This window comes from Penaeus monodon, chromosome 17 (assembly GCF_015228065.2).
Source record: "Penaeus monodon isolate SGIC_2016 chromosome 17, NSTDA_Pmon_1, whole genome shotgun sequence".
Lineage (NCBI taxonomy): Eukaryota > Metazoa > Arthropoda > Malacostraca > Decapoda > Penaeidae > Penaeus > Penaeus monodon.
The window spans coordinates 4,996,913-5,011,912 of NC_051402.1; the positions used below are offsets into that span (position 1 = coordinate 4,996,913).

At 41.7% G+C, this 15,000-nt stretch overlaps 1 protein-coding gene across 1 annotated transcript in view; it reads left to right on the plus strand.

The window, feature by feature from the left end:
- The window catches only part of LOC119583495, a 54,787-nt gene that overhangs the window by 37,826 nt on the left and 1,961 nt on the right, over positions 1-15,000 (plus strand). The window contains exons 2-11 of the mRNA XM_037932007.1: positions 1,736-3,164; positions 5,612-5,851; positions 7,564-7,754; positions 8,811-10,179; positions 10,713-10,911; positions 11,356-11,495; positions 12,003-12,129; positions 13,244-13,458; positions 13,975-14,154; positions 14,759-15,000. The exon at positions 14,759-15,000 is cut by the window's right edge and continues 24 nt beyond it. Of these exons, the coding sequence (XP_037787935.1) occupies positions 1,908-3,164; positions 5,612-5,851; positions 7,564-7,754; positions 8,811-10,179; positions 10,713-10,911; positions 11,356-11,495; positions 12,003-12,129; positions 13,244-13,458; positions 13,975-14,154; positions 14,759-15,000 (4,160 nt within the window). The 5' untranslated portion in view covers positions 1,736-1,907. The remainder of the gene's footprint in view (positions 1-1,735; positions 3,165-5,611; positions 5,852-7,563; positions 7,755-8,810; positions 10,180-10,712; positions 10,912-11,355; positions 11,496-12,002; positions 12,130-13,243; positions 13,459-13,974; positions 14,155-14,758) is intronic.

Sequence of the window (15,000 nt, forward strand, 5' to 3'; positions counted from 1 at the left end):
TGTGTGTGTGTGTGTGTGTGTGTGTGTGTGTATGTGTGTGTGTGTGTGTGTGTGTGTGTGTGTGTGTGTGTGTGTGTGTGTGTGTGTGCTCGTGCGTGTGTGTTTTTTTTTCCGTCTTGTTTGTCATGTTTTTTTTTTTTTTTTTTTTTTTTTTGTATGAGTTAATTTACTTTTTGTTTTGCTTGTGATATTCGTCAATTTGATTATCTCTCCCCGTTTATATTATTTTTTTCTTTTTCTGTTTGATTATTTTTTCACGTCTGTCTTGTCATTTTGTCTGTTCGTCTGTGTCTCTTTGTGTCTTTTTCTGTTTTTTCTCCTTTACCCTTTCCTTTATTAGTTTATATCTTTTCCCCTTTTCTATACATAATAAAAAATTGTTTTCATCATCCTCATCACCATTGTCATTATTATTACTATGAAGATGGAAAACGAAAGTAGACAGGGAATAAAATATCAAGACAAAGTACGAGGAAAAGAGAAAGAGAGAAGTAAGAAACGAAGAGAAAGAGAGAAGTAAGAAACGAAGAGAAAGAGAGAAGTGAAGAAAAGAGAAAGAGAGAGTAAATAAACGAATTATGAAAGATGAGAAGTAAGAACGAAGAGAAAGAGAAGTAAGAACAGAGAAAGAAGAATAAGACGAAAAAGGAGAATTAATAACGAAAGATAAGAGAATATGAACGAAGAGAAGATAGTAAGAACGAAGAGAGATAGAGATAGTAGGAACGAAGATAAAAGAGAAGTAAAACGAAGGATAATGAATGGCGTGGAAGAATGAAAATGATGCGCTCTAAATCCTAACTGGTAACCTTCAGTGACGACTCGGAGGAAGTTGCCAACTTGTAAATATATTCATCTTTGACAAAATGATTATTATCACTGTTCAGTAGAATTTGGGACTCAGTTTCCGTTGAGGGATTTTCTGTGTCATTTTTTGCTGCTACTCGTGACTTATTAAAATAAATTAAAAAAGGGTAATTTCTTTCTGGCGATATTTGGAAATGAGTTAGCCATAAAAAAGAAGGAAAAAAACGGGAATTAAAGGTAAAGTTCATAATATTGTTAATCATCCGCCATCAGTATTTTATAATGGCGATAAAAAAACTACTCGATTTTATTAATATGACAAATGAAGCACTGTGTATAAACGAAAAAAAAAAGAAAAAAAAATTCTGGAGAGAAATAGCATCTAACATGAAATCAAAGTGACCAACTTTTTTCTTTTTTTCTTTTTTTATGCTTAATACTTTATACATAACAAGACGTAAACTTTCCAGGGAGAATAGCGATTTAGTCTTAAATCTTAGCTTAAGTAAGTTCTAAGTAGGTTGCGTGATGTGATGTAACAAAGGAGGATGACAAAAAAACAGTTGTCTTTGTGACTTCCGGTCTTGAAGTAGGAAGCAACAAACATCAATTCTTAAGTTCTACCAATAACTCTTATACGTAAAACAGGTTTTGCAATACCACATTATGATCGCAATATTTCTGCATTTCTGTTTGCAAATGGCAAATGCAAATTAGGATGTTTACAACTTTTTATACATCAGCAATATGGGCAACACCACCCTACAAGGAATTTATGTTTCCAGATCTTGAAATCTATTTACTACGTGGACTATTTCCATATAAATGTTCGGTTGTTGTTCTAACTTAACTGATTAATTGGAATTACGCAAGTGCTTTCAGTGATATATATTTTTTTTTTCAACACGTTTTTCTTTTCTATTTGCAGGTCACTATGACGCGAGAGGAGGCGCTATAATGGAGGCTGGCCGAGGGAGGCTTTTACCTTCCTTTCGCCTCGTTCGCTAGCACTGCTCTCCATGCCTGTGGGCGACGCGGAGCTTTTGTCTTGAAGGACTTCATGTGATTGACGCGTGCATTCGCAGGTGCTAGAAATCGAGATGGATTTCAGTACAGTGAGCCGCCAGTCGCCCGGGTACATGTGTATGGAAAATGGGGGCGACTTTGTTAGTACGAATTTTATGGAAGACGTCCGTTCAACCAAAGTGCCCACGGTGCTCGAGGACATCGCCCTGCCGAGAGGCTGTGACGTGCGAACCGTAACTATGAATGGATTTAGCAACTCTTGCCAAGGAAATATTAATGAGGCCAAGAACTTTTCCTCTGCGCCGAAAGAAGCCCGTTCCAGGGATTTGCATGCGCTAGTAAATGGTGATCCTAAAATAAACTTCGACGTCCGTCATTCACAAGCGGGCGAGGTATGTGCAGAGACGGCGCAGGCCAAGCGGCCGGAGCGCTTGCCTTCGCAGTCGTCGGTGTCGTCACTGCTCTCCTCGGCCTCGGCATCCGAACGCTCGATCTCGTTTTCGGAGCAGGAGACCGTGTGCGTGGGCGACCTTCAGCGCCGATGCGGTGATGCAGACAGCGACTCGCGTGTTCGCCAGCAGGGTTCCTTTTCCTCCTCCGACCAGCAGGACCCTTCGGAGTACCCGGGCGATGACGAGCGCTTCCAGCCCGAAGACGATGAGCTCTTCCATCCCGACGACGACGACGACGACGAGGATGAGGCAGGGCAGCCCATGTTAACGGGCGTCGACATGAGACATGCCGAAGTAAACATCAAGTCCACGAATGAGGTGGTTTTCGGCACAAAAGAAGTGTATAACATCTCGTCACCGCTGACGGAGGCCGTCCCCAACATCATCAACATCATGAGTCCGAAGGCGGAGACGCCGGGCGGGAGCGCAGAGGCTTCGACGTCGGATTCCCGCGGCGGCGCCAGGGGCCACCCTCTCCACCTCAACATAAACAAGGCACAGCATGCGGCTCAGGCGGCGGCGATCCCTATGATGTGCCGGCCGCACAGCCCCGTCATCAAGTCCCAGTCCACGCCCATCCCCGTGTCCTCGTACGGCCTCACGAGCCCCGTGATGTCCCCCCACCAGATCTCGATGGCCACGGCGATGGGTGTTCAGCAGGGGGCGGGCGTGCTCAACATCCCCATGCCCTCGCCCATGCTCAGCCAGACCAACAGCCAGCTTAGCATGAGCCACCCTCTGGCAAGTGCCATGGCCGCCCCTGCCAGTCGGATCAACCTGCCCACGGTCACCACGCCCACGAGCCAGGTCAACATCAGTGACCCAGACAACGTCGTGGTGGGAACGCAGGTCGTCATCCGCTGCAATGAGCCCCACGAGGTAGGGGCATCGGGACCTCAACGGCGTTGCACTGCTTGTGATTTTTGGCTTCTTTTCGGTGTAATTAAGCAGCCAGTAGACATTAATGCCAGAGTATATATATATATATATAATATATATATAATATATTATATATGTATATATATAATAATATATATATATATATATATATATATATATATATATATATATATATATTATATATATATATATTAATATATATATATATATATATTATATATATAATATATATATATAATATATATATATATATATATATATATATATATATATATATATATATATATATATATTATATATATATATATATATATATACATATATATATTATATTTTAACGTATTAATTATGAGCGTGGTCAGATGATATTAATTTATTATTATGTGTATCATGGCCCTTTTAGTAATATATCTCTCTATTTTATCCCTTACATACTATTGGTTTGACCATACATAGTAGATACATAAATGTGTTGTGTATTATATGTTTTTATATCTTGTGTGTGTGTGTGTGTGTGTGTGTTTGTATGTATTAAATTCATAAATATTAATGTACATGTAGCCTTCAAATGGCCGGACAAGACAAAGCGTGATTTTCAAGTAGTTCAGGAAATTGATTTAGTTTCAGTCATGTGTATGTTTTTGTGTTTACTGAATATTAATGGTCCCATGGTAAAAAAAAAAAAAAAAAAAAAAAAAATCACATTGTTAGAATAATGAAACATCTGATGATTTTAAGAAACTGCTCGAAGATGAATGATAATAAATTACCTTTTGTTAACTAATATGAACATTGGGAAGAATGAGACTCCCTCACCGCCCCGCCCCACCCCACCCCGCACACACAAAAAAAGGTCTCCAAATTACCATCTTTGGCTTAATGATAGGATGTGGTAAACCAGAGAAATATACCTATATGCCTACACGGGGGAAATTCCATAGGCTGAATTATATAAATCTATCCTCTCAAATAACGTGCATTCTATCAACGAAACGCAACCCCTTAAATACGAATACACGACTGACAAAATTTCAAGAAAAATGAGAATGAGAGAGAAATGAGAGAATGGTCCATAAACGATAACTTGACGCTGTTGTTGTTAGTTAGTGCCTGGGCGGCGGGGAGGCAAGGCCGCACGTGACCTTGAGTGTGGTAACGTCAAGGTCGTTTGCCGCAGACTGTTGCCTTCTGCTCCTGCCTGTGTTTATTTGCTTTGATTACATGATGAGGGCATTTGCTTTATGATTCTTGGCTTGCTTTTGAGAGCTTAGTTTGGTCTTGTATATATATATATATATATATATATATATATATATATATATATATATATATATATATATATATATGGGTAGGAGGAGGGTTGTGTGTTGTTTTGTATGTTGATATTTGATGTTATTATTATAGAGGGAGAGGCAGATGGTAGAGAAGAAGAGAGAGAGAGAGAGAGAGAGGAGAGAGAGAGGAAGAGGAGAGGAAGGAGAGTGAAAGAAGAGAGAGAAGAGAGAGAGAGAGAAGAGAGAGAGGAGAAAGAGAGAGAGAGAGAGAGAGAGAAGAGAAGAGAAGAGAAGAGTAAGAGAAGAGAGAGAGTGAGAGTGAGAGTGAGAGTGGATATATATATATATATATATATATATATATTATATAGATAGATAGATAGATAGATAGAGATAGAGAGAAGGGAGAGAGAGAGAGTAAGAGGAAAGAACGAAAGGGAGAAAGAGAGCAAAAGAGAGAGAGAAAGGGCGAGAGGGAAAAAAGGAAGAGAGAGAAAAAGGGAGAAAGAAAAAGAGAGAAAGAAAAAGGGGAGATCGAGAAAAAGGGAGACAGAGAAAATAGGAGAGGAAAAAAGGAGATAGAAAATGGGAGATCGAGAAAAAGGGAGGAAGGGAGTGAGAGAGAGAGAGAGAGAGAGAGAGAGAGAGAGAGAGAGAGAGAGAGAGAGAGAGAGAGAGAGAGAGAGAGAGCGAGCGGGAGAGAGCGAGAGAAAGGGAGAAAAAGGGAGAGAAAGGGAGAGAGAACGAGAGAAAGGGAGAGAGCGAGATAGACAGACAGACAGATAGAGAGATAAAGATAGATAGATAAGGATAGATAGTAGATAGATAGATACAGAGCAAGAGAGTTGGATAGATATAGAGTGAGCGAGAGAGAACGTAACAGAGGAAATTTGCCCATATCTTCAAGTGCATGCCACAAATTCGATTTAGATATCCACTTAAATTCATGAACCTGAGATAGGCATTGCAAAAAGTTTCCTCATAACAAAAAGACGTTTTCACTCCTAATTAAAAAAAATGTTAAAATAATAAAAAAATAAAAACAAGAAATGAAAAGAGAAATAGAAAGAAGAAGAAAGAAACGAATTAAAGAAAACTGTAAGTAAATAAGCTAAATATCTAAGTAACTAACCCCACCCCTGCACTTTGCAGCACCGCCACGTTGAACCTCACGCAGCCAACATCGACTCCACCCTGGCGGAGGTTCGGGGGAAGCTGGCCACCGTCTATCGAACCCAAACGAAGACCTCGCTCCTGCCGTGGCTGAAGGGACACCAGGCCATCCCCATGAACGAATTCTACACCAACTCCCGCATCCTGGCCGTGGACAAGCAGGGTAAACAGACAAGCCAGGCAGTGGACCTCGTGAAGGATCTGATCAGCGAGGAAGAGGTAAGCAAGGGGGGCGGAGGAATCAAAGCTTCGGTTCGGGGGTTCGCGTCGGTGGTGGATCAGTGCTTCGGTTGGATTCGAGCAACTTTTGCCTTGATCCTTGATTGAGTTCGGTGGATTTTTGGTTGGATTGGGTTACGTTTTTTGGATGTGGATTTTTAATTTTTATATATATATATATATATATATATATATATATATATATATATATATATATATATATTATATATTTTTTTTTTTTTTTTTTTTTTTTTTTTTGTCGATGTATGAATTTGAGTGAATGAATGGTAGCTCTTATGTACTCACCCATTTCTTTCTTTATTATTGTTACTGTTGTTATTATTATCATCATCATTATTATTATTGTTATTATTATTGTTATTATTATTATTGTTTTATTATTATTATTATTATTATTATTATTATTATTATTATTATTATTATTATTATTATAGTAATAGCAGTGAGCAACTGCACTGTGGTAGTACCAATGATGATGATGATGATAAGCATGAGGATGAGGATGAGGATGATGAAAAGGATGATGGTATTGATTTTAATGGTAATGGTGATGATGATGATGATGATGATGAAAAGGAGGAGGAGGAGGAGGATTATGATGATGATGATGATGATGATGATGATGATGATGATGATAATGGTGATGATGATGATGATAATGGTGATGAGAATGAGGATGATAATGGCGATGAATCGATAAGGATGATAGGCATAATTATAATTGAAATATTATTAACAGTTTCAATGGTAGTATTAACAGTGATAATAGCAATAAAAGAGCATTATCAAAAACAAAAGGATAATGCTGCTATTAATAACGGTATATGAAACGAGATTTATGAAGATAAATATGCTAAGAGGTAAAGGTCAAACTGTCAGAAAAAAAATATTACGTTAGTTGCGCACAAAAGACAATAACGTATCGTCATTTGCCAACAAAATTTTTTGCCCTTTTTCGAATTCTTTCTCATTCTCCTGTTTCCTCTGTCTTATCCTATTTTCTTGCTGTTTGCATTTGTCTTTTTCCTTGTTTGGTTTGTTTTTCTTTCCCATCCTCCTCCTCCTCTCTCTCTCTCTCTCTCTCTCTCTCTCTCTCTCTCCTCTCCTCTCTCTTTCTCTTCTGTCTCTCTTCTCTTTCTCTCTCTTCTCTTCTCTCTCTTCTCTCTCTCTCTCTCCTCTCTCCTCTCTCTCTCTCCTCTCTCTCTCTCTCCTTCTCTCTTCTCTCTCTATTCTCTCTCTTTCTCTTTCTCTCTCTCTCTCTCTCTCTTCTCTCTCTCCTCTCTCTCTCCTCTCTCTCTCCACTCTCTCTCTCTTCTCTCTCTCTCTCTCTCTCTCTCCTCCCTCCCTCTCTTTCTCAATCTCTCTCAATCTGTCTCTGCCTCACTCACTGCTCATATTTCTCTCTCAACCTTCCTATAATTCTCAATCCTACCCTCTTGACTTCTTCTCCCTCCCTTTTACACACTCACACATCAACACCATCATCGCAGTCAAAACCACCACCACCACCCCCACCCCCACCACCCTACCCCCACCCCCCCACCACCTCCCCACTTCCTCCACCAACAATACCACCACCACCTCCACCTCCCCACCCCTACCACCCCCACCACCGTCACCGTCACTATCCCCATCTCCATCACCACCTACAGTAGTCACCTATCTTCTAACTCCTCCCTCCCCTTCTGCAGACGAAGTTCCTGGTGGAGGGGGAGCCTGGGATGGGCAAGACGCTGCTGGCACTCAAGATGGCGATCGACTGGGCCAACGAGAAGAGCCTCCAGCAGTTCAAGTTCGTCTTCCTCATCTTCCTGCGGGACTTCAAGGGCAGCCTCGAGCAGTACATCAAGGAGGAGCTTTTGCCTTCGGGTTTCGATGAAAAGTGAGTGACGGTTTCGGGGGGAGGGTTTTTGGGGTGCGTTTTTGGGGTGCGATTTTTGGGGACGTTTTTTTTCGGGGTGCGTTTTGGGGGGTTTTTGGGGTGCGTTTTGGGGACGGGTTTTTGGGGACAGGTTTTGGGCGCGTTTTGGGACGGTTTAGGACGGTTTTAGGCGGGTTTTGGGACTGTTTAGGACGCTTTTGGGGGTTTTGAGCGCGTCTTGGGGAGGATTTGGGATGCTTTTGGAACAGCTCTAGGACGGTTTTGGCCGCGTTTTGGGACGGTTTCATGACGCTTTTGGGACGCTTTTGGGCGGTTGAGGGAATATGATTGCCTCTTGGGTTGTGTGCTTTTTTTATGGTTTATGGTGTGTTTCTCTGTTTAGTATGTGTCTGTTTTTTTTTATTTGTTTGTTTGTTGGTTTATTTACTTATTCGTTTTTCATGGTCTAGCCACTTTCGGTACGTATGGCTGTTTGGTTGTGTTTTTATTTACTATTTTATTTTTTAGTAATGATGTTGGGGGTAATCATGGTAGTAGTGGTGTTTAAGTGATGAAGCTAATGGTAAAGATAATGGTAATAATGATGATGGTAGTGATAACGATGATATTGATGTTAATGATTATCGTTGGGGATAATGGTGATGGCGATGAAATTAATGAGAAAATAATATTGACAAAGAAATTATTACAAAAACAACAACACTACGAACAACAATAATAATCACTACTAATAGTAATGATAACGATAAAAGGTAAAGACTATGATAATGATTCTATTAATATCGGTGATAATTATATTAGTAATGGTAATCATAAGAATTTCTGGAATTGGCCAAAAATGCTTCCTAAGAAGCATTTCTCTGCCTCTCTCCCTTTCCTCTCTCTTTCCGTCTCTGTCTCTCTCTCTGACTCTCAGAAACACTCATTATACACAGAGTAACTTTATTAAAAGATGTTGCTTCACCTTTTACTGAATTTATGTTTGCACACATTTTTACTGCCACTGAGTCAAGACGGAGGCGTGGTTTACCAGTCGTATCCCCCCGTGCTTTGCAGATTCAAGAAGGTGTGGGAGTATTGCAAGAACAACGAGGAGCAGGTTCTGTTCATCCTGGACGGCTACGACGAGCTCAACAAGAACGACGAGGGCGAGATTCAGAACCTGCTTCGGTACCGCGACTTCCAGAAGAGCAAAGTGGTCGTGACTTCGCGTCCGGACGTCCTCAAGACCATCTTCCAACGGACGATCGTCAAGGGCTTCAGCGAGGAGCAGATGATGGAGTTCATCGGCAAGTACTTCCGGCTCTCGAACGAGGAGGAATGTGGCCGGATGCTGAAGCAGATCATCGAGCGCGATTACAAGTACCGGAAGCTGGCCAAGAGGCCCCTGTTCTGCGTGCTGCTCTGCATGCTCTACGACTCGGAGAGGAGCGTCGCCAAGCTGCCCGAGAAGCTGTCCGACATGATGTTCAAGATCATGCTGTGCCTCATCAAGTGGAACAACAACAAGGGCGCGACCGACGGGAACGCGGGATCGGGCGACGGGAACATCGAGGCGTTTCCGCCGGAGTACCAGGAGAAGTTTCTTAGCTTTGGCAAACTGTGCATGGAGGCGCTCAAGACGGATAAGACGCGCTTCAGTGAGAAGCAAATAGAAAACTTTTCTCTCCTGGTGCCACTAGGATTTTTGTCGAGTGACAGTGAGAACCACGTGTACGGACGCAAAAAGTTCTACAAACCCGTTCATAAGATATTCCTGGAATATCTCGCCGGCCTGTACATGGCCGACACTATCGAGCGGGACCGACGAGAACACAAGGATTTCACGGCCATCTACCGCCACGAGCACGTCCTCAAGTTCATGGTCGGGGTCCTCGGGAAGCGAGCCCACCTGGCGCTGGAGGGCAAGCGGCAGCAGGATTTCCGACACATGAAGGACCAGGAGATCCTGATGCTCCTCCGAGAAGCCGGGACGACGCCGGACAACTGCCGCGCCGTCGCCAGGCTGCTCGACCGCGACTACCACCGCGTCTACACCAGCGAGGTCGACTTCGAGGGCTGGAGCTCCATTCTCGACCAGAAGTTCCACATGCTCAAGAACCTCGAGCTGGTGTGGCGCATCAAGAGCAACAACCCGGACCAGGAGAGCTCCTTCAACGAGGCGAGTCCGGAGCTCTACCGGCAGTTCTTCAGCGCTCTCCGAAGGAACAAGAGCATCTCCATGATAAGGGTTCGGGCCACGCAGGACGGCGAACCTTTCTCCGAGTCGAAGATCAAACTCTTCTTCTCGCACTTCAAGGAAGCGCTCGAGAAGGAGAACCTGAAAGAGCTCGAGATAAAGGAGCTGAATATGAACGTTCTCAACGGGAAGGTCTCGTCTAGTCTTGTGCAAGCGGTCGCGGAGGCAACATGCAACTCGGGGAGGGTAAGAACCTGCTGGAATACGTTGCTCTCCGACTCCCGTTCAGTCTGCTTCCGTCTGTCTGGATGTCTCTGTCTGTCTGTCTCTATCTGTCTGTCCGTCTATGTCTTTGTCTCTCTCTCTCTTAGTCTCTTTCTCTCTATATATCTCTCTCTTAGTCTCTCTCTCTCTCTTTCTCTCTGTCTTTTTCTCTCTCTTTCTCCCTCCCTCCCTCCTTCCTCCACAAGAAAAATAAAAATAAAGAAAAAAGAAAGAAAGAAAAAAGAAAGAAATAATGAAAAATAAATAAATAAATAATAGAAAAAATATACTAACACTACTATCCCCCTCCCCCTCCACCCACCAACATAAAGAGAAAAAAAAATTAACACTACCTCCCCCTCCACCCTCCCACCCACAGAGAGAGAGAGAGAGAGAGAGAGAGAGAGAGAGAGAGAGAGAGAGAGAGAGAGAGAGAGAGAGAGAGAGAGAGAGAGAGAGAGAGAGAGAGAGAGAGAGAGAAAACTAACACTAGCTCCCCCTCCACCCTCCCACAGAAGGCCCTCGAAGCCCTGGAGGTGCTACGACTTGACATGTTCCTCGACGACGACGCCCTCCACAACCTGTGCGACCGCCTGAGGAACGACTCGCCCAAGCTCAAGGAACTGCAGCTCACCGGCCTCGTCCACGGGCGCCAGGGCTTCAAGAGTCTGGTGGAGCTGCTGAAGAAAAATAAAAATCTCCATAAGCTGCATTGTAAGTAATGGCGGCGGGGGTGTGAGACTGCCTGTTGTGAATGTCTGTTTTTTTTTTCTTTTTTTTGTGCGTGTTTCGGTTTGTCTGTAGGGATGTATGTATATATGTCTCTTATATATTCTAATTATCTTTATACCTGAATAGGTAGATACATATATACACACATAAACACACACCCACATAAATAAATTAACACATATAAACACACACACACACACACACACACGCACACACACACACGCACACACACACACACGCACACACGCACACACACACACACACACACACACACACACACACACACACACACACACACACACACACACACACACACACACACACACACACACACACACACACACACACACACAAGATTTTTCAAAAAGACTAAAGAATATCATCAGTAAATCTCCAAAAAAGCTACTTACTACATCCTCATTGCAGTGTCCATGAACAGAGCTCAGCTGCAACATGACACGAGCGTCTTCATGAGCAGAGATTACACGCCAACGCACATGAAGATGGAGCTGATTCGCATGTCCACGTATGCAAACAGAAAGAGTCAGGATGCCTTTAATCAAACTGTAAGTCTTGCTTTTTCTGTAATGATTTTGTGTGTGTGTTTGTGTGTGTGTTTGTGTTTGTGTGTGTGTGTGTGTGTGTGTTTGTGTGTGTGTGTGTTTGTGTGTGTGTGTGTGTGTGTGTGTGTGTGTGTGTGTGTGTGTTTGAGTGAAGCGTTTTTTTTTCTTTGTCTGTTTTTCTTATTTTTCTTTATTTATTACTTTTTGTGGGCTTTTTTGTGTTTTTATTTATTTTTATATTCCAGATGAATGTTTTATTTGATTTTTTGGTTCTAATGTTTTGGAGTAAGTCTGTTTTTTGTACGTTTTATAACTTTGGTTTAAGTGAAAATTACTAGGTTATGTAATATAATGTAATTTGTTATAATATTTTTTTACCTAATGCGTCTTTTTCTTCTTTATTCATTATTCAATTTCATATCAACATGCTGTACCTAATTTGATTTCGTTTTTATACCCATTCATTGCCGTCACTATGCATTTCTTTAATCTACTTTCACTTCTCCCCAGGCCCAAGAAAGTCAAGAGGGATGTACTCTTCCGGACCCAACCAAAGAACTGAGTTACCTGTTTCACGATCCTCTCAAGACTGGCGTCAAGTTCATCCACGGAGCTAAGGGTTTCTGTTTCGTCAGGGGTAGGTTGAAAGACGCCTGCTGATTGGTTGTTTGGAGAGAGTGAGATTAAAAGGCGTCTTCTGGTTGGCTGTGAAAGACAGTTGGATGAAAAGGAGTCTGTGATTGGTTGTTTTGAAGATCTTAGATTAAAAGACCCCTGTTGATTTGTTAGGGAAGAGGTTAGAATAGAAGCCGTCTGTCGATTGGTTAGTAAGGAAATTAAAATAAAACGTCTGATTAGAGAGGAGACCAAATAAAACGACGTTTGTTGGTTGGATAGGGAATGAATTAAGCTAAGAAATGTCTGTTTATTGATTCCTGAAAAGAATTTATGAGATCAAATCAGACTAAAGAGACTAAATAAAAGACGACTTTTGAGTGGTTCACGCGTGAAGTTGAAAGAATTCTCTTGGTTGGCTGACAAAAGACTTACTTATAAAAGTTTGCTGAGTAATTGATGACAAAGTAAAGCAAGTTCGAAATAGGCTCACGTATTTTTTTCTCTCTCTCTCTGATTAGCCTGATTATAATTCCTAAAGTGTTTTAATCTTTGACTATCTCTGTAATAGAAAAAGTGCATTGTGTATATATATATAATGAATGGATTGCTATAATAAAGACGAGAGACATATTCACAATGCTTCTGGTATAACTGGATTCCCCTTCAGACGGAGAGGACCGAATGGGTTAATTATAATTATCAAGTATTTTATCTCTTCTGATATTAAAGCAATTTTTTTTCGTTGATTTAGTTTCCTGTCTTATTGTGACAATGTTTCATTCCATTTTCAACGCACTGCTACGTCTATATAGTATAGTATCATGTGAATTATTAACTTAACAGCAAAAATAGTAAATATATTGTCATAAAGTTTATCCACGACTTCATTATTTTGTTTTTATAACTTACATTTCTTCGTATATTTTCATTCATTTTCATGACCATAGTTTTCATTGATTTTCAGACATATATTCCACACGTTTCTATAAATTATTTCATGCATTTTCGTAATCGTATGTTTCAGTCGCTTTAATCATCGTATATTTTTTATATTCAGTCTTTATCATCGTATTTTTCATTCATTTGGATAATCGCAATTTCCATCCGCTTCCATAATCGTAATTTTCATGCAGACCAAGATGTCAGGCTTCCCCTTCCGCTGTGCATGGGACGAGGTCACCAGTCTATATTCCATGACCTCTTCTCGGCCCTTCCGGAAACCAGCGTGCAGAAGCTGACCCTGGCTGACCCCTGTCTCTACCTCACAAAAGCTGACCTCGTGTGTCTCGGAGATGCCATCAGGAAGACAAAGCACTTGAGCAGTCTCAATCTCCAAGGATTATATAAGGTCAGACTGGGATTAATATTATTGCGTATCTTTGTTGCATGACAAAACACTCCCGAAGACTAGGATTATTATCGTCATGTATCCTCGTTGCATTGTAAAAATACTCTCCAAGGATTATATAAGGTCATACTGGGATTCATATCGTGTATCCTCGTTGAATTGTAAAACACTCTCCAAGGGTTTATATAAGACCAGACTGGGATTAATAGTATCCAAGGGTTATATAAGGTTAGACTGGGATTAATGTTATCGTGTATCCTTGTTGCATGATAAAACACTCCCCAAAGGTTATATAGGGACATACTAGGGTTAATATTATTATGCAACGTTGTTGGATGGTAAAACACTCTACAGTGTTGATGCTATGGTAGAAAAAAACACATCACTATCACTATCATCACCACCCCCACCACCATTACCATTACCATCACCACCACCATTACCATCACCATCACCATCACCATCACCATCACCATCACCATCACCATCACCACTACCATTACCATTATTCCCCAGGTCGAGTGCTACATGCCCGTCCTGCTCGGCCTGGGTCAGTCTCCATCGCTTACCACAGTGAAGCTCGACTCTCGCCATGTGGTTCTCTCCGATACCGCATTCTTCTTGGCTTGTACGGCGCTGAGGAATAACACTACACTTAAGACGCTGTCCTTAGCACGCTGGTCCTTTATTATACAGGTGAGTGTGTGTTAGAAGGATTGTGAAGGCAAGGATTGGTAGTGTTTTTTTTTTTTTTTTTTTTTTTTTTGGGGGGGGGTATTTAAAAAAAAATGCTCTCTGATTATTATTATTATTTTTTTTTTTTTTAGATTTTTAGAAAATTGATATATTCATTTGTTATTTTGCCCAGGTGTGTTTTTTTTCTTCGTGGTTTTCCCATGTACTTATCTTTACCTCGAGAATCATTTAAGAATACTTTATTAATACGTGTAGATTCAACAAGCGTAAATTATTTTAAAGACGTGCTTTAATTTTATCATTGTAAGTTAATTTTATCATTGTATCTCTTTCTCCTCTCTCTCTCTCTCTTCTCTCTCTCTCTCTCTGTCTCTCTGTCTCTCTCTCTGTCTCTCTCTCTCTCTCTCTCTCTCTCTCTCTCTCTCTCTCTCTCTCTCTCTCTCTCTCTCTCTTTCTCGTGTCGTTTCCCAGACCCTTTTCGTTTCTTTCACACTCTTCTCTTCACTCTCTTTACTCATATTGTACTTCTTCCTTCTCCTTTCTTACCTTTCCCGAGAACATAAAAGTAAAAAAAAAACCCTCTCAACGTTCCCACTTTCTTTAGGACAAAGCCCAGGCTGCACGTTACTTCACGGACCTGCTCAGCTCGTGGAAAGTCCAGGACCTGAACCTCGACCACTGTTCCATCGACATCGGCCAGTCCCTTCAGCCTGCCTTCCTCCCCCCACCCATTCTCATTCCCGTGATGGGTCCTGCGCAAAGCTGGTCCAGTATCAGTATGCTGAGACTCGCTAATGTCAAGCTGATGGAGCCACTGGGCTTTCTTCGGAGCGGGCATCTCCTGTT